Here is a 25,143-nt window from a genome sequence, read left to right on the forward strand (position 1 = left end):
GTTCATGCCTGTAATCCCAGTAAGAGGAAAATTGATGCTGGAGAATTGCCTTAATTTTGAGGCCAGCCTGGGCTACAGAGTGGGATCCGGACTCAATTAGTCAATATTTTAAAGACAAAACCATGACCCCGGGTAAGTGGGTATAGACAGAGAGGAAAAAATGTGAAAAAGAAAAGAAAAACTAGACAGAGCTGAACACAGAACCATGAAGGCCTCAAGGGAAGGTGATTCCAAGAGGAACCTGTTTGTAATAGGAGTTTCTCTTGTCCACCTTTAGAAAGCAGGGATTTAAAAAAATATGTTTACTGCACTCACTGCAGAGTGTAGGTGCTTAATAAATACTTCAGTTTTAAAAACCTATGAGCCACATCTTTGCTAATGTCCAGGATGCATGGTTACAACTCTGGCCTCCTTTACAGAAAGGCCAATAGCCAAGAAGGAGGTCATCCCATGCCCATGGTTCCCATCGTGCTCCTTGCCTTTCCTGCAGGAGGCCTTCTGAATGACACAGGCCCCAGGACAAAAGTCTTGGATGAGCTCTATGCTCCAGACCTATCAATTTACCGAGGACTCTATACATCCCTCTGACCAGACTTCTATTGGCTTTTATCTTGTCCGTCTGTCCACTCATCTGGTCACCTGTCTAAACATTTTTTAAAAATTATTATAGTGAGTGTGTGTGGTGTGTGTGTGTATGTGAGTGAGAGAGACGGAGATAGAGACAAAGAGCCAGAGCCAGAGAAAGCCAGAGAAAAACAGAGCAACGGCTTAACCCGTTGAGCCGTCTTACTGGCCTCCTATAGAGCCATGTATTTGTCTATCGTCTATAGTCATTCTCTCTGTTCCCTACTGCTATCCCTTTATCCATCTTAGCGACATGTAGTTCTGTCCATCCATCTGCTAGGTTGACCAGGTTTGCAGTTTATCACAGAATGAATACTGGCCTTGACATTCCTGTATCCTAGGAAACTCCCCAGTGCGGGGCAAACCAGGACTGTCCATCCACCCTTACCCTAGGCATCCTGCAATCGATCCATTGGCACACAGCCCATCAGTTACTTCAACTCCAGAACAGACTGGCCACCCTCCTCACCCAGGACAACGCCCCGCCTCTTCCCCGCCCCTTGCCCATTCAGGAAGCCGCCCGAAGCGAATCCCGGCGCCCTAGCAACAGTCTTCCAGGCCGCCCAGTCCGCTTGCGCGGCTTCGGGTGCGAGCCAATAGCGAGGGGCCCTGGGAGCGAGGCTGGGGGGCGGGACTGAGCGCGGCCGCAGCCATTTTGGTGGAAGAGAAACAATAGGACGGAAGCGTCGCGGGACTGGGCTGTGGCCGCAGGTAACGCCCGCCCCGCCCGGCCCGTGGCCCTGTCACCCCGGGGCTCAGGGGAAGAGGTTTTCGGTGCTGGTAGCGGCCGGGCTCCGGGATCCCTGGGAGGCTTTGCAGTTGGTTTGGGAAAGGGGTCCTATGGCTGTCATTGAGAAGCGGTCTCCCCCTTTTTTTGTGTAGTCATCTCTTCCCTATTTACGGGGGGCCATTGTACCTTGCAGTCACTGGGGAGAGTAGCGTTGCCCACCGAGACGGGGAAGACTCTTCCCCGCGGCATTGGAGAGGGTCTCCCGGAACCGGGGGAGGGGAGGGGAGGGGGCGGGGGACGACGACAGTGTCTTTCTCCGGTTTTGAAGCGGTCTCCCTGGGTCTTCCGGTGGAGGACAGGATCTCTGGTCTCACAGAGGTCCCCCGGCCACGATCTCCCTGGTCTTTGAGGATGGGGTCTTTATCTTTGTCTTTGGATGGAAGGAAGGGTCAGCCCGGATCCTCAGGTACTGTTACCTGGGCCTGCAGATGTGCAGCCATTTTGGGTGTTGAACGCCAGTTGTGCCAGTCAGCTCCTCTTTGATCCCGGAAAGGCGGGGGAGAGGGTGATCTGCGCATCCAACCTTACTGGTTTTTCTTACCCCTTCTTCTTCTTTAAGATCTCAAAATGGATCAGAAGGTGTCTTTTTTTTTTTCTTCTTCTTATGCTGATGCTCCTACCACGAGTGGGATTTTATTCATATTTGATAACAAGACTGCATCTATCTTCTGCATCCTTCCTAATGACTTGATTCGTTTTTAGGATTTTAATTTCTATCAAATATCAAGAAAGCTGTACTAGCGGGAAAAATGAGTGGAAAAATGTAGGAACTGCTGAAATCTAGGGCTCTTCTTACACGCCAAAGGAAATAGAGCTAGTCATCGCATGTAAATAAACATTTTGTTAGCAAAAATGTACATAGAGCAAGAACAAAATAATTTCGAATATTTGTAAGAAAAAGTACTGAAGGGATCCAGAGGCAGTGGGAGGAGGATAAGAAGGGACCCAGGGGGATGGATATGGTCAAAATACATTGTATACATGTTTGGAATTGTCAACTAATAAATATTTATGAAAATAAAAAGACCCAAAAGAAAGAAGCCCTGGAAGTTTTGAAACAGCAAATATGATGTAGACAAACATTTCGAAAAATTTAAAGGACCTTCCTTGTTGACAGCATTGTTGTTGATTTTCAGTATTTAAAATGTTTGCTGATTTGCACTTTCCCTGGGATAACATTTTAAGAGATGGGCGATGCTTATTTACCAAGTTGTTGCCTCAGAGAGTGTAATTGTAGGGTTTTGTTTTAATTTTAGCAGCTATCGCAGATAGAAATACAAAATGAGTACTTATGTTTGGTGTGAACAGGCCATCTGACTGCCCACTAAATCTTTTTTGGAGATCAAGTTGGTTGAACAATGTAACTCAGACTGGTTTACCTGTATTCTAGTTTTCTGTTAAGAGTAGAATTCAGGTGTATCAGTAGCAGGACTAGACCTGTTACTGTTGTTGAAACCAGTTTATCATATTTCTTTGGTGCCTTAGAGTTTCCTAGGAGACAGATTTTGGTCTTTACAACCAAGTATCTGAACCTTAGAATGTGCCAGGAGTAATTGCTGACTGATGAATGGCAGGGCCTTTGCAGAGGATGTCAGGGCCTTTCTGTAAGCCCCAGAGATGTCACTGGTATCTAGGCAACAAGGATGAGTTTGAACCTTCCTGAGGCCAGCTTGTTGAGGTGAAAAATTTCCATTGTTGGCTCATAAAGAGAATGCACTGGGGAATGGTTTTCCCTTTTAAGAGAAGAGGTTTGTTTGTTTGCTTGCTTGTTTGAGACAGGGTCTCTAGTTGGCCTGGAACTCATTATGTATAGATCAGGCTGGCCTTGAGCTCATAGATTTGCCTGCCTCTGCCTCTTTGTGCCAGGATTAGAGGTATTTGCCCTTACTGCTGGCAAGGGAAATTATTTCATATCATGTCTTAAAAATAGACCACATTTTTTACGATAGAAAATGACTTTAGTATGATTGCAATTTAAAGCATGTTTTGATTTTTATCTTATTTTTTTAAGACAGAGTTTTTCTGTGTCACCCTGGCTGTCCTGGAACTTGTTTGGTAGTCCAGCTGGCCTCAAACTCAAGATATCTGCCTACCTCTACCTCCCAAGATATAGTCCTGAGCCACCACACCTGGCTTTTTTTTTTTTTTTTTTTTGGTATTTTGTCCTTATATATGTACACCAGAGGACAGAGATCCCATGGGACTACAGTTGTTTACTGTTGGGAACTGCCATGTGGTTGCTGGAATTGAACTCAGGACCTCTAGAAGAGCAGGTGGTGTGCTTAACCACTGAGCCATCTCTCCAGTCCTTTGCCTCAGTCTTTAGAGAAGGAAAAGTAGAAGAAAGCTGAATTGTGAAGGGTGCATATCCCAGAAATGTTTCTGTTGTATTGCTTTGAGTCTCAGACCCAGGGCTTTTGAAACCATACTTGGTGATATACCCTTAGCCCCAGAAATGTAACTTTGTTTACACATTTTAGTATATAGCTCTGAAGACAAGTGTGGGGTTGTGAGTAAATCCCAACATTGAAAACTTAGGCAGGAGGATCACCAAAGTTCAGGATAGCCTGTGCTCTGTAGCAAGACCATGTCTCAAGAGGAAAAAGAAAAAGCTATGCAATCTACAGTACCCCTACCAGTCTTTGTCTTGAGCTTTGTGTTTCTCTTCTAGCTGGGGCTGCATTAGGACCAACAGCCTTTTCAAACTCTTGTGCACAATGTGTGTCCCATGGGCTGTAAGCACTTGTCTCCGCTCCATTGGGGAATGCAAAAATATTGCATCACCCTCCACTGCTTATTTTAGGAGAGTAACAGACTGTTTTTGTTCTGAAGTATAAAATGAACATTGGATAATAATGTTTTCTCTAACTGTTCTCCCTACTCAAATCTTAATGTTTATAATTTTTTATACTATTTTTTGAAATAGGTTGCTAGAGACAATAAGTTTTTAACATAGCTGTACAAAGAACTTCTGTTTTGTTTTTTGAGACAGGGTCTAGTAAGCATGTCACCCTGGCTAACCTTGCAGTGTAGATCAGGCAGGGTTAGCTTAGAGAGGCCTGCCTGCCGTGCACCAGCACACCAGCACTTTATCTCTTGAGATGGAGTCTCACCTAAGAGAGAGTGTTGAGACTACAGGTGTGAACCGCTGCACTGCCTACCACTTACCTGCCCCAGTCTTGAACCATCTTTACTCAAAACTGACAGATACCTACCTGCCTGCCTCTGCCTCCAGAATACTGAGGAGTTGGAACTAAACTCATGTGCCACTATGCCTGACTGTTCGCATATTTGAATGTGGGGATGTCCGTCCTTCTTCTGGTCTTTATAAGATTTGTGTAGGGCCTTCAGTGACTGAAGAGCACCTTCCCAAGGCCTCATGTGTGATGACATCATTGCTTAGTTGGGATACCCATCTGCATTGAGAACTCTAAGCCAAGGTAAAAAGGTCCTGGGACATTTGGGAATATAGACCTTGTTAGGGTGCCAAGTAGCTGTTCCTAGGCTCTGTGGCCTAAATATTGATGGATATGGTTACCCGTTTAAGAAAGGTCTAGAAAAGGAAGGAACAAGAATGGTATTTGTTTTCTCAAAGAGTGTTTTTACTTTGGAAGTTACGTAAGCTCCTTGTGATAGGAGAGGAAATGTGAATGAATGAGCGAATGAATGGGAGCATGCATAAGCACATGGGCACACCAAGCAAGAGTGATGCCGTCAAAGTGGAACTGCTCTATTAGTAAGTATTCAGTCCTCATTCCTCAGTTTGGTTTTCCTTGACCAGAGCCTACTGCTTCCCTCACAAGACTATGAGTATAGCTGGATTTGCTTTCCTTGAAGTAGACTTTGAAGATGGTTAGAAGTCTCCTGATTTGTGAAGGATAGTTGGCAGGTGGTTTGGTTTAGGACATAGTGCTATGAATGGTGTAGTCTTAGAAGTTTTCTCACAAGGCTGGCTGGCTTTCTTTCTTTCTTTCTTTTTCCTTTTTCCTTTTTCTGGTTTGTTCTTGGAAGAAAACTGACTGTCCACAGGCAGAATGGATAATAAAAACTAGACAGTGAATGTGTAATATTTGTAGAGACTGGAGGTACAATATTGCCTGAAGGAGGGCTCGGGAAGACCCCGAACAAGTTATGGGAGTTGTTTGAGAAAGCACAGGGTCTGGTGCTGCATAGGGCTCACCCTGTTCCAATTCACTGCAGGTGCTGCCTGGAACAGTGTTGGGGTTTACTGTCCATGAAGTCCACATCATTTTGGTACCATTTGTTTCAGATTTGGGGTTAGGTGAAGTGCTGAAGACAGGGAGCATAAAATCTTGTCTGAAGCTATCAGCATTTCTTAGGATGTCATCCTAATGCTTCTGTGCATTGGTGCATCCACTTTTGCACGTATGTGCACACACATGTGCATACACACACACTGGGTTGTTTGTTCGTTTTTGTTTGTTTGTTTGTTTGTTTTAAATAAGAAATAAACTTGTAGAAAATGAATTCCCAGTTTTAGAGCTCAGAGATCAAGTTTGTACAGGGCTTTTGTGCCTTGTCTCTGTTCCTGCTGCTGCTGGAGGCTCTTGACTGCTATGGATGGGGAGACCCTTAGAGCCAGCAAAGAAGCCCTGACTCCTTAAGGTTAGAATGATTCTGCTGCTCTTAGCAGTGCGTCTTTGATTTAAGGCACCTGTTGTTTTTCTGGGAGGAGACCTGGGTAATGAGTACCTCGTGTCCACACCTGTAAGGACAGTAATCAGTACCTCTCTCAGAGAGTTGTAAGAATGGAGGAGCCATGTAAGTGTTTAGTAAACAGGAGCTCATGGTGGTTCAGGCCTATAATCTCAGCACTCGGAGGTCAGAGCAGGAGGATGGTGATTTAAAGCCAACCTGAGTGACATAGGTAGACTCTTGTTTCAAAACAAAGTGTGGCTGGGAGTGTAGTTCTCCTAGTGCTGTGTAAGGCCCTGGACTCAACCCACCATACACAAGCTGTGTGCAGTGCTCACCTGTACTTCCAGCACTTAGGAGGATCAGAAGTTCAAAGTGACTCTCAGGTACATCGCAGGTTCAAGGCCGGCCTAGGCCACATGAGATCATGTTTCAAAGAAAAAACCCCCAACACCTCTTATTTCTGTTAAAACCACTCCACATTATTATCGAAAGCTGAGAAGTTGGTTGTTTTCTCTTCTGACTGTCCTGTGCCTTACATACACCTGGGTCATATAGCCTTCACTTGGGAGAAGGTGGACCATTTCTCACAGACTCCAATATGGAGTAAAGTTAGTAAGCCTAAAGTAAGCACTATATCAGTGTTGCTTTTTGGGTAGTTTAAAAATCTTGAAGAGCTGGGAAGCTGTCTTCAGTTTTTATATCAGCTTTGGGAATATTCCACCATTCTGTTTTCTCTCCTGGTGTTAAAAGTAATGTATGCTCAGAATTAGTATTTAAAGGAATTTCAAATACTCAGAAGATAACCTATGGGGGTCGGTTCTTTATGCTAGCTTCTAGGAATTGGACCTAGGTGGTCAGACTCAGCTGTGCAAACACCTTTACCCACTGAACCACGTTTTTAAATATTTTTTTAAAAAGAATATTTATATGCATGGGTGTGGTGCCTACTTATATGTGTGTGCACCACTTACATGTCCTGTGCCTGTAGAAACCAGAAGAGGGTGTCCCTCCCCTGAGACGGGGGTTACAAACAGTTGTAAGCTGCCATGTGGGTGCTGGGAATTGAACCCAGGTCTTCTGGAAGAGTAGCACTGCTCTTAACTACTGAGCCATCTCTCCAGCCCCACATTTAATCATCTTGCCAGCTCCATTTCAACATTTTAAATGGACAGTTTATTATGACATAAGCTTGTTCGATACCTACCTATTCTGCCTTTCTCCCCCTCTTTTTCCTCTGCTCTTCTCCCTCCTCCTTTCTCTTTTTTATTCTTGAGTTTTGAGATTGGTTCTTGGTATGTAGCCCAGACTGGTCACTCACTCCCAAGCCTGGCCACTGACTTCAGATCTTCCTACCTTCACCTTGTGAGAGTCAGAACTGGAGAGTGCACTAACCCTGCTGGCTTCAGCACGGATTGCAGTCCATTTGTTGCTTCTGTGGAAACTCAGGAAATGAGCTGATAGGTCCCCTCCCACGTCAGCTCTCTGAGACGCCTAGGTTGCCTGGCACACTTATTGCTGGAGAGGCTTGCTGAATACACTGAGAACAACTTGGTGTTGTTTTACTTTACCTACAAAATAGGATTTTCTTTCAGTGACATTAGAACACCCTGATCTTGAATCTTTGAGGTTTAATAAACATAATGTGTGAATGCTGGTTCATTTGGGATAAGCTGGAATTGAATAGAAAGTTTACAGTTACAGTAAGAGGTGATTCTGTTGAACTATTGCCTTCCTTGCTTTTCCACACAAAAGGATTTCCTAAAAAATTTGTTGTAACATTAAGAGTTTGGGTTTTGGCTAGGTGTGGTAGGATACACCTGTAACTTCAGGAGGATCACTGCAAGTTTAAGGTCATCCAGGCTATACAGTAAGACTGTCTCAAAAAATAAAAAAGTTGCCAGGCAGTGATGGTACACACCTTTGATCCCAGCACTGGAGAAGCAGAAGTAGACAGATCTCTGAGTTCGAGGACAGCCTGGTCTACAGAGTGAATTCTCAGACAGCCAGGGCTATACAGAGAAACCCTGTCTCAAAAAACAAACAAAAAACAAAACTAAGTGAAATCTCAAAAACCAAAATCACAAGATAGAGTGGTGCATGATTTTAATTCAAGCACTTGGGGTAAGAATTGGACAGAGGAAGGCAGATAGATACCTGTGAGTTTGAGGCCAGACAGAATTACAAATGAGAGCCTGTCTTAAAAATAAAACACCAGGAACTTGGGTGTTGTTTCCATGGAAAGTTTCCATACCAGCAGGTCCTAGGTGAGTATTCAGGTGCAAGTATCTACATTCATTTATACTTGTTAAGGCAGACTCGATAAAGTGGCAGTAATAAGTGCAAAATCTGTGCTTGGGATGTAAAGTGTGCTGCAGGCCTTAACAACTGTGCTCACGGCGTCGTCGGTGTGGCTTTTCCCTTGCATCCTCAGGATCTGTGATAATAGATAGGTGCACAGGATGTAGTAGGGATTTGAGGCAGTTCTATGGAATACCTGTTCTATGCTAGTGGGGTAAACCAAAGAGCCAAAATGTCTTATATTGGGCTGGAGAGATGGCTCAGCAGTTAAGAACACTAGCTGCTTTCCCACAGTGCCAAGGTTCAATTCCCAATACCCATATGATGGCTCAATAACTCTCTAACTCCAGTCCCAGAAAATCCAACACTCTCTTGTAGCTTCTGTGCTAGCACGTGGTATACACACACACACACACACGCAGACACGCAGACACACTTCATACATATAAAATAAAAAGGTTTTTAAAAAATTCTGGGCTGGCATGGTGGTGCACACATTTAATCCCAGCATTTGAAGCAGAGGCGAACAGATCTCTGACTTAAGGCCGGCTTGTTCTGTATATCAAGTTCTAGGACAGCCAGGGCTACATAAGGAGACCCTGTCCCCAAAACAATACAAACAAACAAACAAAACCCTTAGTCCACAGAACTTGTTTTCAAGCAGAGGTGAGAAAAGGAGACAGACAGTATAAACACTATGTTATGTGGTGACAGACAGGCAAGGGAGAGACCAAAACAAGTGCCATAGGTGAGTGAGGCTGGGACAGTACGGGGTTAATATGGCTCAGGAAGATTTCAGGTGACCTCTGTACTCAGCTGTTCAGGAGGCTCAAGGGAGGATCACTGGAGCCTACACACAGCACAGGCAACACAGTAGGACACTTCTACCCCAGCCCCTCTCTCACTGAAAATAGAGCCTGGGAAAAGCCAAGTGTGTGGCCCTTGCATAATGACTTGAGAGCTGGGTGTAGTGGCATAGATTCTGGCTAGCTAGTCTGGAGGATTTTGAGTTCAGAGCTATCCTGGGCAACATCACACACACACACAGTCTGAAAAAGAGAAAGGAGGGTAGGTGACATGGCTCAGTGGTAAAGGCATAATGCCAGTCTTGACCACCTGAGTTCAGTCTCCAGAGCTCACCACATAGTAGGAGGAAACTGCCTCTCAAACATGTGCTGACCTCCACACACACCCTGTACTACACCCAGAAGCACATAGTGAATGAATAGATGAATTAATGTAATTAAAACATTTTCAGGGAAAAAAGTTGAGGCTCAGAGATAGGTCCAGCCTGAACTACAAGGCAAAATCCTGTCTGAAAAAGAAAAAGAAGGGAGGTAAGAATTGAGGAGGAAGAGATTGAACCAGGCATTATCCATGTGCCTGTAATCGTAGTACTCGGAAGTCCAAGGCTGGAAGGTTATGAGTTCAAAACCAGGCTGGGCTATGTAGATAAGCTATCTCAAACAAAAATACACACACACATAGTATGTATGTATGTATATATATGTGTATATAAAAACTAGGAAGATGATATAATTCTGACCAGGATATTAACCAGGCTGACGTAGGCATGTGTGACTGAGAGGCAATTTTAAGTCCATGATTTGATGAATTCCTGGCGGATTATTCCAGGCGCATACTCTTCAGGCCACCCTCCAGCCCCTGAAAGTTGATGGAGCCTCAGTCAACTGTGTCCTCTGCTTTGGCTTGTCAGTGTTCACTTGTTTTCTGTCACTGGTTTCTGCGGCTTTGTACTCCTAGCAGTAGTGTAGGAGAGTCGGTGAATGTCCCTGCTTGTGCAGCTGTGGATTGTGCCAGGTGTGCAGATCAGCTGTTAGTGGTGCACCCCCCCCCCCCCCCCCCCGTGTAGAGATTCGAATGGAAAGGCTTGTTTTGTACCATGAGACTTAGGTTACCTCACACAGTCTCCCATGACCACCTGACCCTGGGGCTTTTTTTGAGGCAGTAAGTGGCTCCTGTGGATCCCATTTGTTGTCTCATTAAGTAAATTCTGAAGGAGTGAGCTAAGAGCCCAGGGACTTCAATCTCAGGTGTTTAACTTGCAATACTAAAAAAGTAAAATAAAATCAAAAAGGTTAAGGCACTGTTTACCGAGATGCTTAGACTGATGGTTAATGGAGTTGGGGTAGACTGTGGGCATACTGTTCTGTTCTAGGACCCATCATTTTCTGCTTTTACTTGTATTTTTGTGAACGGTGAGCCAGTATGGAAAGCTAAAACAGCTGCTAAATTAGAAGCCAGGATTTTGTAGGTCTTCTTGGTCTCTCTAGATTGCAAGCGCTTTACAGTAACCATTGCTAGCTAATCCAGGGCTCCTGAAAAACTGAGTTTTAGTCTTTGGATGTTTGTAAATCACTGGCAGGCTAGGCACAGTGGCACATGACTGTAACTACACAGCATTTCAGATTCTGGGGCAGGAAGATGGCTGAAAGTTTTAGGTTATATAGTGCGATTCTGCTTTATTAGAAAGCAATTAGTAACCTTCTACTCAACTGCTTGTGGAGCAGGGAGAGACAAGTGAGGCAGAGAGCAGGCCCCTTTGGGCTTTTCTTTCTTCTGCAGTCTCAAGGGAGAAAATTGATGGGCCTTGTAATGTTTGGGAAAGTACAACGTACTTAGAACAGAGGTGCTCTCCTTACTGCTTCCAACTGTGAGACCTGCTGCACAATGAAGTTATTCTTAAATTCATGTTTCAAAGTTAAACGTGATTGAAGCCAAAGAATTGCAGAACAGAACTTACCTTATGTGGAATGTTTATTCAAAAAATAAATAAAATACCAGTTTTGGTGGTTACAACCAGACTTCTACTTGAAGTCTATTTTATGGACCAGAAAATGATCTTCAAAGGAAAAGGGGAAATAAGGACTGGAGTTGCTCCCCAATCAATTAAGTGACAGAGTCTGGCTCCACTTCACCACAGGCTAACCAGTTTTTTAATTCCATTTCACATTCGGAAGTTTTCTCTGCCATCAGATTTGGCTCAGGCAAGGGGGAAAAAAGAGTTGGGTGGGGAGGATGTGGATGTGGCAGAGCTGCCATTTATGTCTAGGAGAGGAGGTAGAGTGTCTTGTGGGTCTTTCAGCCTCTGACCTTACCATGTACAGTACAGCACACTGTACAGAGATGCCATGGGACCATTGGGAAATTTTCACTAGAGGGGTAGATGGAAAGATACTCTTTGTAGTTGAATACATTTGAGTAGTATGCAGTGTGTACATGTGTGATGTAGTACACTTGTGCCACACATGTATGCATGCATGCTTATATGGATGCATATGTGTGTGCAGGTGCACATAAGTCTAGAATCCATAGGTCAGTTCTTGGTTTTTTCCTAGGAATTGTTCACCTTGGTTTTTCAAGGTAGGGCCTCTTGTGCTAGAGCACCCTGATGAGGTTAAGCTGTCTGGCCCATGAGGCCCAAGATTCTTCCCATCCCAGCCTCCCCAGCACTGGGTTGCCAGCAGGATTTACCAAGGCCAGTGCTTGTGTAGCTGGGGATTTTATTCAAGTCCTCAGCTTGATTAAGTTATTGCCTTTTCGGGGGGTATTTAAAAACTATTATTAATGTATTTGTGATGTGTATTTTTATGGGCACAGATGTGGAGGTCAGAGAATATTCTATGGAATCTGTCCTCTCCTTCCTCTCTTTCATGGCTTGTATGTTGGACTTATACGGACAGTATTGGGCTCTCTCTCTAGGGGGGAAATGGTTTCTAGAGATTTGGAAAACTCTTGTTCAGATTGGCCTTGAATTTGTGGCAGTCCTTGGCCCAGCCTCCCAGCTGTGGGGCCTGGTACCTAGCGTGACTTTTGGAGCGAAAGCAGATTTATATCTTGACGAAGACTTTGGATTATGTCTCCCTGGCCTGTGCCTTGGGGAGCATGCCGGACTCTGGCAGTTTAATAAGTATGGTCCCTGACCTATGTGATTCTGACAGCTGCTCATGAGTCAGTAGCTTTCCTTTCCTATTGCTTTCTCAGGAAGTCTGTAGAAACAGAGAAAGAGGTTAAGTCCTGAGGCATAATAACAGGGCCCCATCTTTAAAGAGAGGTGGTTGGAATACTAGAATGTTTGCTTTTTTTTTTCTTTCTTTGAGCTTGTATGACTGCTTGCCTCATGGGAAAGAGAGCACGGGAATAGGTTAGACTTTGTTGCTTTAGTAAGCTCAAACTGTGTCAGAGAATGTATGCATTCTTATAGTCAGATTGCCTCAACTTTGCCTCACAACTTTGGTTTAAAGGCATTTGGTGATCAGGATAGAACTGATAAAAATAGTTGGTGACCTAGAACACTGTGTATCTTTTTAAATGGAGTTAGCCAGCTTCAATCAGTTGTTTTTAGATACAGACGTTAATCATTAAAGCGGGTTCAGAGCTTCATTGCTAATAAGGTTAATGGGGCTTGGCTTTGGCTTTGGGCAAGGGACAGTGTTTGTGGACACTCTGAGAGAGTCAGTCATATTAAACAATACTTAAGCTGGTTTTCCCTGTATTAAAATCCACTTTATAAAAATATAATTAGCAGAGTAATTTAGGAACCATTTATCTTTAAGCATGACAACCTTAATTATAAAATTGCAAGGTTTTATCTGAATACTGTGTTGGAAATTGTGCTTTTACGCCATTGTGGCTTTGTGTTTTGCTTGCTGTGATGGCCGGGTTTGGCAGTTTAGGGGCCCCCTAGAGCCCAGTCTTTGCCCATCAGTATTTGCCCCACCCTACTTTACCCTCCCTCTCCCAATGTTTGTCTCTCCTGGAAGAAGGCGGGGCAGGGGTTGGCAGTGTGGGCGGAGCCCTATGTAAGCTCAGGCGTTTGTCTTCCTGCCCAGAAGACCAGTGACTGACTGACTGCAAGGAGGTTCCCAGGCTACTTCCAAGCCTCATGTCATCATTGTGTTTGCTTCCGCCAGAGTGTCCTGGCCTGCACAAACCGAGGAGCAGAGATCAAACAGGTGGCTGTAAGGACAGACAGTAAACGGAGGGCGAGCCGGCCTCTGGACCCCGCTGCCTCCCCTTTCTCCCTGCTGCTCGTGTCCAGAGGATGAGCCCAGCCTTTAGGACCATGGACGTGGAGCCCCGCACCAAGGGCATCCTGCTGGAGCCATTTGTCCACCAGGTTGGGGGGCACTCATGCGTTCTCCGATTCAATGAGACAACCCTGTGCAAGCCCCTGGTTCCGAGGGAGCATCAGTTCTACGAGACCCTCCCAGCTGAGATGCGCAAATTCACTCCCCAGTACAAAGGTGAGCCCCCAGCTGCTAGAGGGGTCTCCAGGCTGGTGAGATGTAAGGGATTTTGCCAGTGGAAGGCCCTGGCAGCGTCCTGGGAGCCCTCCCCCCTCCCATTTACCCTTTTGTTTTCCTCCTCCTCCTCCTCTTGGCCCTCAGCCCAGCACCTCACCCTCAGTTTTCAAGCCCTGGTAAGATTGCTCAATTGTTTTGTTTTCTGGATTTGCTTTGAGTTTGTTTTTGGTAGAAGTATAGTTATTTTTTATGCTCAGGTGTCTCTTGCTCAAGGTAACCCATAGTCCCCATGTGGGGACAGTTCGGGAAGACTCTAGGAGGATTATGCACAGAATTCTTGCTGCCTGCTTTTTGTCCTCCAGGAAACCAGAAGCCCTGGTGATTAGGTAGGCTGGGAGCAGGGTTGAGTCAGATGGAATGCAGGAGTGGGAGGATTGTACAGTCAACTCCAGCCCTTTGCTGTTACGGAATGTCCCCAGAATTGCTATGTGAAGGCAACACTTTGATTCACATGTAGTGACTTTTTCTCTCTTTATAATTGTATGCTTTGAGGGAACCAGCCACCAGCAATGGTGCGGTTTTCCCTGGGGAGGGAGGAGTCTTTGTAAATCAGAAGAGAACTCGTTAAATTAATTTGAAATGTGCATTACCAGGGATAAAGAAGACTAGGACAGCATAGATTCCCCTGGGACACAATTGTTCTTTAAAGACAGGGTGGACTGGGTTCCTGCTCTCTACTTGGAAATGCATGTGGTGGGACTGGGGGTGTTGGGGACCCTCACTTGGTCCTTTTCTGTTATTTTTTTCCAGGACAAAGCCAAAGTTCCCTTGTTAGCTGGCCACCCCTGCCCCGTTTTTATCCCTTTGGTCGTTCCTTATGCCCACAGGGAAGTGTGGTCCCCTGACACCCCCCCTCCCGCTCCTCTGCGCCCAGAGCTGGGGCCACCTCAGAAGTGTCGTCTCTCTCTGAGCACGCATTCCCCTGCAGCACGCAAGCGGGCGGGCAGCAAGGACTGAGCAGATTGAGTGACCGTGGGGCAGAGAGGCCTAGGAGGAAAGGTGTTGAGCCAGTCGGCTGTAAGGCGCTCGTCGGCACCGCTGAAGTGCTCCCACCTCACAGCCCCTTCTCAAAGACTGTCCAGTTACACATGGCAGGTCCTAGAGACTCAAAAGGGAGAGCTGCTTTCAAGGCTACCATGTGCTTGTGTTCCTGCCCCCTCATCTGCTGGTGTTCATTTTGTTCTTTTGTGACACAAACTACAAAAACCAATAAATGCATAACTGAGAAGGACAAAAGGCTTGGCTCACCCACCATGCAGGCTTGTGGAAGCCTTTGCCAGGGCGTCTGTGCTGTGTGGATTGTTTGCTGCTTGCTTTGGCTTTGCTTGCCCAGTCTTCCCTCACCCTCAGTGCCTTCACCTGAGGGCACGCCTGTGTTCCCTGCAGTCAGGCTCTGCTTTAAAGCAAGCCTCAAGGCCGTCGGAGTTTCTGTTTAGGGCATAAACACTTTCATAAGCTATATAGAGCAATGTTTTTGTGTCTTTCTTGGGATTAGAAGAGTTACATAAAATTAATAAACATTTTCAATGATGGAAAAATGTGTCTTGTAATTCTTTGGCCCTTGCTTTCCCTTGTTGAGTGCATTAGAGAGGAAGTCTCTCGGCCATGTTTGCTCCCTAATTGCTTGTCTTGTATGGTGTCACTTTTTTCTAGCTGTCTTGATATTTGTTAGGTGTGCAGATGAGTTTGGGGCCTCTGGCAACATAGAGACTAAGGAACAGGGTAAGAAACAAAACAAATGTTACAATCATGTTATCTAGAATGCATTTTTCTGTGGAATTAAGAGTTGTTTCTGCTCCTCACCCCCGTTTCAGGTGTGGTATCAGTACGCTTTGAAGAAGATGAAGACAGGAACTTGTGTTTAATAGCATATCCATTAAAAGGGGACCATGGAACTGTGGATATAGTAGACAATTCGGACTGTGAACCAAAAAGTAAGCTGCTAAGATGGACAAACAAAAAGCATCATGCCCTAGAAACAGAAAAGAATCCCAAGGACTGGGTGCGCCAGCACCGGAAAGAAGAGAAGATGAAGAGGTGGGTGATGCCTGAAAGGTCATTTGGGGGCTTGGTGTTATAGCTTAGTTCCCTGCAGCCAGGAGCTCAGGGTGGCCCTCTAGGTGACTGGGTGGCTGGTTCCACATGTCTGCTGTCTCTAATTGGCTCCAGATAAGATCATGCCATTAGGCATAAGTAGCCGAAGTGGCAGCTATAAAAGACGTTGACTCATTTCTTCCACAATCGACAATTCCTTCCTGTCCTGCCTGCCACAAGCAGACAGGAACCATTCTTTTACTTCAGGTTGCTTGCTCATGGCGGGTGACCGAATGATCAGTTAGCTTTTGCAAAAGTGAGGTCCCATGTGGGCAGGACCATAGAAGAACTTCTGAGACTATAAAGCAAAGGTGTAAATTATGTAATCTGGTTAAGTAGACTGACTAATTCAGTATCATTTCACTTCACTTTTCCCCAGTCCCTAGAGTCAGGGGACCTTGTGGGCCAGCCCAGGAGTCGTAGCCCCTGGAGACAGGGGAGGAAAGCTGCCTACCTCATACGCTGGGGAGGAAAGGTCATTGTTGCATCTTGCTGGAGAAACTGGTGGTAGACTGCTTCCCTTTAAAGTTTTTAATCAGCTTTCTAAAGATACGCATGATAAAATGCACCCATTTGAAATATGTCACAAGTTTGGGTAGCATACATATGTACATTGCACAATAAATTTCCATCACTCTTGAAACTTGCTTAATTCTTTCATATTTAATTTTAATAACATATTATGATTTATCAAATCCTTATTTCTTTATAGCCATAAGTTAGAAGAAGAATTTGAGTGGTTAAAGAAATCTGAAGTCTTATACTACAGTGTAGAAAAAAAGGGAAATGTAAGTTCCCAGCTTAAACACTATAACCCTTGGAGCATGAAATGTCATCAACAACAGTTACAGAGAATGAAGGAGAATGCCAAGCATCGAAACCAGTACAGTATCCTTTGTAAAGGCTTCCTCCCCCGGGAAGGCAGAAGCAGCAGGGGGAGCTTGAACAGAGACCGGGAAGTAGGTTGGGTACTTGGTTGGTCTGTGATAGCAGGGTCTGTGTAGAGTCCAGTGGGTCTAGAGCACTCTTCTAACTCTTACAGGTGCCTGCCACTGCTCCTGCCTGAAGTATTCCGTTCTGGGTGTGGGTATGTGTGCTCGAATGTATGTACCACAGCATAAATGAGAGGGTCAGAGGGCACCTCCTTCCACCAAGAAGGTTCCAAGGATTGAACTTGGGTTATCAGACTTGGTGGCAGGTGCCTTTACCAACTGCGCCATCTAATGGGCCTTGGTTTGGTTTTGTATTAGCTATGGTTAATTTCCTCTATTGGAGTTGTGCCCAGGACAACTGTGTGATAATTGGGCAGCTGTCACATCTCTTAGGAATAGAACCTAGTTTCAGAGTGCAGGTAAGCGAGAAGAGGAGGTTCTCTGAGAACCTCATGAGGAAGCCATCTTATACAGGATGGGCTTTGTTTAACCTAGGATGCCAAGAGGCTGCCGTCCCTGTTTGCAGACTCCTGTGGAGTGGATCACGGATTTTTGTCTGCCCAGTTGAGAGGAATCAATCTGCCTCACAGCTGCACAAGGAAAGTCCCAGGATCCTTTTCCCCTTTCTGATAAGTTATCATTCACTGGACTCCTAATTTTTGTTTGTTTTTTTACACCCAGGCTAGGATTTGCCTGGGGTCAGGAGTTCACCAGTGTGTGTGGAGGTGGGAGAACAGCGTGCAGGAGTCTGTTCCCTCATGTGGCTTACCTACTGAACCACCGCACTGCTCCCCTCTCCCCCAGGGTGTCTGCCTGTCTGTCTCTCTCCCTCTCTCTCCCTTTTTTATATTGTATAATTTGAAATTCCTCAGAGTTTGTTTTGTTTTGTTTTTTTAAGATTTTATTTAATTTATGTATATGGGTACACTGTCACTGTCTCCAGACACACCAGAAGAGGACATCAGATCCCATTACAGATGGTTGTGAGCTCCCATGTGGTTGCTGGGAATTGAACTCAGGACCTCTGAAAGAGCAGCCAGTGCTCTTAACTGCTGAGCCATCTTTCCAGCCCCCCAGAATATTTTTAATTAGGAAAAATGTTAAAAATAGAATTTCTAGCTACTTGTCATTCAGTCTCAAGTCATGACTGTCTGCATATGCCCCAGTGTTCCACCACTGACATTTTTCAAATTATATTTTTTGAGAATATAATTAACATCATTTTCACCTTCCTTCTCTTCCCTCTGAACTCTCCCATATACTTCTTGTTCTCTTGAAATTCATGGCCTCCTTTTTCATTGATTGTTGTTACATGCATATGCGTATGTGAATATACATTTCTTACTATATATATAAATATATGCTGGGAATCAAACTGGTCCTCATACTAAAATATTTATACCTTTTGGGAGATACATGATAAGTATATATATATATGATATATCTAAATATATATCATATATATATATTCTTAAATATATATATAACCATTTCAGTCTGTATAATGTAACTTGCATGTATATTTTCACAGCTTGACCATTTGATAGTCGATAACCAGTTGGTGTGTTGTTCCTGGGAGAGACCATTTCTCTGACTCCTTGCCTGTAGTTGTTTGTATAGCATTGAGGCCTTGTGGATTTTACCTTGTCCACTTTAACATGTCTGTTGTCCTTGCTGAGCTCATGTTTTGGCAGTCATGTTAGTGAGACTTTGTGAGTGTAGCTTCTGAATTTCCTGGGAGGCAGTATCAACATTGATCCTCCTGGTCCTCTGGCTCTCACAACCTTCCTGGTCCTCGTCAGTGCTCCCTGAGACTCAAGGGTAGGACTTGTTTTGTAAATGTATTCATTGGGACTGGGCTCCACAACTTTGCATTTTGGTTGGTTGTCGTTTTTTGAGAAGAGAAGTTTTCCTTGATGAGGAGTGAGGGCTACAGTTATCATGTTAGATCTTGGGGACAGAGGACAGCTTTTTTTTCTCTTTTGGTATTGGGGATTCATCAATCTAAGCAAACCCTCTTACCATTGGGCTAACTTAGTAACGCTACTCTTGTTCAGTTTGAGATTATTTTCCTAAATCTGATTGTGAAACAAGTCTGAGATGTATCAATTTCTCTGTTTATACTTATCATGTATCCCCAAAAGGTAAAAATATTTTAGTACGAGGACCAGTTTGATTCCCAGCATTCAGGTAACAGCTGGCCACACCTGTAATCGCAGTGTTGGGAGGCAGACGCAGGAGGATCCCTGGGGCTCATTAGGTAGCCACCCTAGCCAAATCATTAAGTACCAGGGTCTGTGTAAGACCCTGTCTCAAAACAAAGAAAAATAAGGAGGGAAGTGAGGGAAGAAGACAGCAGTGTCAGCCTCTGCTCTCCACACATATGTGCACACGTGTGAATATGTGCATATCCACAAAAATATTTTAAAACATTGATACCATTTTACTTATCAACATAGAGAGCAATTCTTTACTATAAAATACCTATTTCACTGGGTGGTGGTGGTGCACATCTTTAATTCTGGGAATCGAGGCAGAGGCCAGCCAGGTCTGTAGAGCAAGTTCCAGGACAGCCAGGGATACACAGAGAAACATTGTCTCAGAAGGAATGGGGTGGGGGAGGAAAGACAGACAGAGACAGACAGAATGAGAATGAATGGATGAATGCCTATTTCATGTTCACATTTTTTCTACTTGTCCCAGTCAATGTCTTTTTATTGTTGGTTAGTTTAAGGGGCAGATCCATATGGAGTTCTAAATATAGCATTGGATGTGAAGTGTTTGAGACTTTTAAAATATTATTTCCATTTTTTTTCTTTTTAGAGATTTCTTGCCAGACGAGTGAATAAGGGTCAGGACTAGGAAGATGTCTCTGTGGTTAGATAAGGCTTCTCTGTAAGCACAGAGACCTGGGTTTGGATCCCCAGTACAGAAAAATGAGCATGACAGCCCAGTCCTGCAACTGTCGATGGAGGGCAGAGACACGAAGGCTCTGGAACTCACCAGCCAGCTGGTCTAGTCAGTGAGGAGTTCCAGGTTCAATGAAGAAACCTATGTCACCATATTAGGTGGGAAGTAATAGAGAAGGTGCCTGACATCTAGAGTTCTTCTGTACTAATGTGTGGCTGTTCACATTAGAAAGAGCTTGGAGTTTCCCATGATCTGGGTTTTACTGAGTACATTTGTTGGGTGTCTTTAACATATGATCTTCTCATCTCTTTACAGTAAGTTGTTATTTAGATCCAAAGGCTTGATCAGATTCAGGGTCAGTTCTTCAGGGGCTACAAGCAAGAATTCTTGAGACTCCTTGGGAATTCTGAGTTGTCCGTTAGGAAACACGGTGTTAGCTTTGTTTCTTCAGTTGTTGTTTTACATCCACTTTTTTAACAGGTGATTTTCTAATTTTGTTAGTCATTAGCTGGAATTCTGAGAGGAATAACCTTGAGTTACAGTTGGAGAGATTAAATGTTTGCCTTTCTTTTATTACTAGATGTTTGGAATAATGAATAAGTGGGTCCTAATCCTCCAGAGGTGTCCATCACTGTGAGATTTTTTAGCATTATTTTGAATACATGAGTTAGGCATTTTAGATATATTTTTATCGAGTACAGGTATTGGTATTTGTTTGCGGTATTGGGGAATCAAACCCAGGACCTTGGGCCTGCTAGACAAGCTCTCTCACTGAGCCATATCTCTAGCCCCACAACTGTTATCTTTACTGATAACCTAAATGTCCCAAGTTCAACAGTCTTTGTCTTTTTTTCTGTTTTGAAAAAGATGGTCTAGGAGATGACCATGTATATTTGCTGTCCCAGAAGCTAACTTAAACCTTTTTAAGGCAGAAATCAGTAAACCTTTTCTGTAAAGAACTAAACAGTAAATATTTCATGTTTTGTAAGTCATACAGTCTTTTGTCACAACTTCGCCACTACAGCAACATCCATAGATATTAATATAAATGAATTAGTGTAGCTACGTTCTAATAATGAAAAGTTACTTATAACGAAACCTTTTCTTTTAAAGATATTTTCATGTGTGGTGTGTGTGTGTGTGTGTGTGTGTGTGTGTGTAAGCAGATGCCATGGTAGCCTGTAGAGACTGGAGAGCAGCCTCACGTCAGCTCTCATCTTCCAGCTTACTTGAGGCAGTGTCTGCTTGGCACTTCTCTGTGTCCTTACTCCAGCCTATCCAGCCCTCATATTTCCAGGAAATTTTTCTACTATCACCTCACATATCATCTTAAACATGCTGCGTTTACAGATATGCAACCATATCCAGATTGTACATGGATTCTGAGGATCCAAACAGGTCATCAGGATTGTGTGCAAGCAAGCTACTCTCCAGCCTTGACCATCATGCTCTTAGGTCATAAAGTACTGTATATTTTGATACATTTGATGAAGTATTACATATTTTGCATTAAAAATATAAAATTTGAGCTGGCAAGATAGCTCTGTGTTTAAGAGTTCACACTGCTATTGGAGACTACTAGATCAGTTCCCAGCATCCAACTAACTAGGTGGCTCATAATCACCTGTAACTCCTGCTCAGAGAATCTGAGTCATTGCTCTCTTTTAGTACTGACATGCACAAGTCAGTACAGACACACAGAGTCACACAGACTTTAGAAATCCATCCTCCCTCTCTCCCTTTGTTGTTGTTTTGAGACTGGGTCTCTTTATGTAGTCCTAGATGACCTGGAGCTCACTATGTACATCAGGTTGGCCTTGAACTCAGATCCTCTTGCTTCTGCCTCCTGAAGACTATTAAAGATTTATACTACCATGCTGGCTAAAAATCTTTAAATAAAATAATAATAGTAATAATAATTAGGTATGGTAGCATGTGCTTTTAATCCCAACACGAAGGAGACAGATGCAAGTGGATCTGTTAGTTTCAGGCCAGCTGGAGCTACACAGTGAGGGCCTGTCTCAGTAAATAATAAAAAAGAAAAGGAAAGGAAAACAGGCTATGGCTCAGTGGTAGAGTACTTACCTAGCAGGTACAAGCTCTGGTTCTAACCTCTGTACTCCAGAAATGTAAAATCCATTCCTAGTTATAAACTACACAACTGTTGGGTGGGCTGTGGTTTACTGGTTTCTCTTCTGGGCAGCACTGGTTCCTCGTAAGTGGGGAATGATGAAATAGCACTCTGGGCACTCAGAGTCAAGCATGGACATCCAGGCCTGGCACCCAGGTGTGTGAGGATCACCACACGTTCAAGGCCAGTCTGATCTACACAGTGTGTTCCACACCAGCCGGGGCTGCATGGTCAACCCCTATCTCAAACTAGATTAGACTCTAGACTCTCCTTTCATTCTTTCTAGACTTGGCTAGTAAACAGACATTTTTACAATTAAAGTATACTTTCATGCTATTCAGAGTTCTTATTTCAGGCTACAGGACTTATCCATCTTATTTACTGTTAACATTTATAATTGAAGACAGTGCTGTTAAGACTGTGACCTCTTACCAAGCTGAGTTTAGGAAAACAGTATGTGTATTCCTGCCCTGGGGGCCCTAGCCTGTGCTGAGGCTATACACTGGCTGTTGTGTTTATCCTCGTTTCCTGACAAATCAGTAGGGGTGCCTAAACCTCTCCCCGCCCTGAACTCCCTCCATGGGAGACAGTACAACTAATGGATGAGTGTCCTGCAGGCCTAGGCTTCTTGAGTCACTATGTGCAGGTACTTCCTTCTGGGCTATTGCCCTTAACCACTCAGAATTCATCTTACTGGAGAACCTGACTTCCCGCTATGAGGTGCCTTGTGTCCTGGACCTCAAGATGGGCACACGCCAGCATGGCGATGATGCTTCGGAGGAAAAAGCAGCTAACCAGATCCGAAAATGTCAGCAGAGCACGTCTGCGGTCATCGGTGTTCGAGTGTGCGGCATGCAGGTGAGTTTGCCCAGATACTACGAGGGTGTCCACTGTGGCGTAGTATTCTGAAATGCTTTTAAAAGTTCACATTTGAAGTACTTCCCCCTTGGAACTCCTCCCACTCAGCCTCCCCCACTTGCCCTTCATCTATTCAGTATGCTTTATTTAATACAGCAAACTGTTGACTTAGTAGGGCTACATCTCAGCTGAGAGTACACCCAGAATGCGTGAGGCTGTAGGTTCAGTACCCAGAATCCAAAACAAAACACCTGAGCTGGCTGAAGACTAACTCAAGGGTGGAGCGCTTGCCTTGTATACATACGCCCTGGGTTTGATCTCCAGCTTTTCACATTATTTATTTATTTTGGTTTTTCAGGACAGGGTTTCTCTGTGTAGCCCTGGCTGTCCTGGAACTCACTTTGTAGACCAGGCTGGCCTCGAACTCAGAAATCCGCCTGCCTCTGCCTCCCAAATGGTGGGATTAAAGGCGTGCATCACCATGCCCAGGCTCAGCTTTAAAAAAAAAAAAAAAAATTACAAAGTAAAAAGAAGCAAACTCTAGGTTTGGCCTTCTCAGAATTTGTTGTTTTCTGGTTAAAAAAGAAAGCATGTATACCTACTTGAGCCCCCTGAGGCCAGTCTGGATGGCTGAGTCTATAGTATGTGTTCATATACTAGAATACAAAGTTAAGCCATTTCTATTGATGTAGTTGCAGAACTGGGGGCTTGAGTACAGTGACTGAACCTAGGTGATGGGACCTACTCAACAGCCAGTCGCATCTCCTGTATTCACCCAATGGGTAGGTTTTGCAATGGCCCTTTGACCCTGACTTGCTGGTCTTTCTCACAGGTGTACCAGGCGGGCACTGGGCAGCTCATGTTCATGAACAAGTACCATGGGCGGAAGCTTTCGGTGCAGGGCTTCAAGGAGGCACTTTTCCAGTTCTTTCACAATGGGCGGTACCTGCGCCGTGAGCTCCTGGGCCCCGTGCTCAAGAAGCTAACTGAGCTCAAGGCTGTGTTGGAGCGACAGGAATCCTACCGCTTCTACTCAAGTTCCCTGCTGGTCATCTATGACGGCAAGGAGTGGCCAGAAGTGGCCCTGGACTCGGACGCTGAGGACTTGGAGGACCTCTCCGAGGAGTCGGCCGATGAGTCTGCCGGTGCCTATGCCTACAAGCCCATCGGTGCCAGCTCCGTGGACGTTCGCATGATTGACTTTGCACACACCACCTGCAGGCTGTATGGCGAGGACAGTGTGGTGCATGAGGGCCAGGATGCTGGCTATATCTTTGGGCTGCAGAGCCTGATAGACATTGTCACAGAGATAAGTGAGGAGAGTGGGGAGTGAGCTTTCTGGCTATCCCAGGACCTGAGAGACTCTTTGTGTCCCCCTACAGCTGTGCTGTCGGGAAGCAGGCCAGTATGGCTAGGTGTTGGCCTCTGCAGCCTGGAGCTGATAGACAGTGGCCCCTGTGACCCCCTCTCCCCCCGCCTCCAGCCTGAGCCGGCCCCAGACGTGCTCAGAGCCTTTTATTTATTTTAACTATTTCTTCAACATTCCACATTTGATGATGCAGATACCTCTTTCTTCCCTGAGTGTAAATGTTCTAATACAGATGGTTTTGTTTATTGTATACAGTGCTGCTGTCATTCTTTCTAAGAGCATGCAGACTCCTCCCAGCCTGCAGAAGCCTTGCCTTGTGGTCTCCTAGGCCTGGCATCCACTCATTACAAAGACTTGGCTTTGTCTAAAGTGTCCCAGTCTAGCACTACTTAATCAGGTCACTGTGGTTTGTGCTGGCTTGGTCTCTACCACCCTTACACAAAAGTACAATTGGTATAGGCTTTCCCATGGCCCTGTGCAGCATAAGGAGAAGCTGGACAACAGGTGCTCCAACCCTTGTTTGGGTCCAGCTTTTTATTTCTCCTTGGTAATTGGCAGCAAGAAATTAATTAGCTGGCCATAGTAATTCAGATATCCTGGACCCCGTGGTGGGGTCTCAAGTAGCCACAAGTCTCTGGTCTGTTGGTAGCCATGGACAGTCTTAGCTTCAACACCTGCTACCACTCCTACTCAGCATCCCATAATCACACCAAAGACCAGCCAGCAAAGCTCCAAAGAGCTGCCACTGCTTTGTGCCTGAAAGCTTGTGTGTGTGCGTGCGTGCGCGCGCACTGCCAAAAATTGGCAGAAACATTTGATAAAGCCAGGGTCTGGATATCAAGTTCTTGTCTTGGCTGAGCCTTCTGGCAGCTCCCCACATCCCACTTGGGCCTACCTCCACCATGCCTAAAAATAGATGAGTGAAGTCCAGGTGTAGTCTGGCTCGTCTTCTAAGTACTCAGGCAGAGGGAGTTGGATTGCTGTTAATTTCAGGCTAGTTGGTGCTGCTAGTGTGACCTTGTCTTGGGGGGCGGGGCGGGGGGAGCCAGGTGTGGTGGCACCTGCCCTAAGTCTCAGCATTTGGGAGGCAAAGGCGGATGGATCGTTGAATTTAAGGCCAGCCTGGTCTACATAGTTCCAGAACAGCCAAA

General features: G+C 44.9%; 1 protein-coding gene across 4 annotated transcripts; it reads left to right on the forward strand.

Moving 5' to 3' along the window:
- Positions 1-1,219: 1,219 nt before the first annotated feature.
- Ip6k2 (inositol hexakisphosphate kinase 2) lies at positions 1,220-24,242 on the forward strand. Of its 4 annotated transcripts, XM_021172268.2 has the most exons (7): positions 1,240-1,335; positions 13,306-13,638; positions 15,352-15,420; positions 15,513-15,735; positions 16,505-16,680; positions 22,448-22,623; positions 23,456-24,242. In XM_021172268.2, the coding sequence occupies exons 2-7, from the start codon at positions 13,437-13,439 to the stop codon at positions 23,954-23,956; spliced, it is 1,347 nt and encodes a 448-aa protein (XP_021027927.1). In that variant the 5' UTR covers positions 1,240-1,335; positions 13,306-13,436; the 3' UTR covers positions 23,957-24,242. The 4 variants fall into 4 exon arrangements, with proteins under 4 accessions (XP_021027928.1, XP_021027927.1, XP_021027926.1 ...); XM_021172269.2 differs by lacking the exon at positions 15,352-15,420 and having other exon boundaries at positions 1,220-1,335; XM_021172267.2 differs by lacking the exon at positions 1,240-1,335 and having other exon boundaries at positions 13,167-13,638.
- The last annotated feature ends 901 nt before the right edge of the window (positions 24,243-25,143 follow it).

This window comes from Mus caroli, chromosome 9 (assembly GCF_900094665.2).
Source record: "Mus caroli chromosome 9, CAROLI_EIJ_v1.1, whole genome shotgun sequence".
Lineage (NCBI taxonomy): Eukaryota > Metazoa > Chordata > Mammalia > Rodentia > Muridae > Mus > Mus caroli.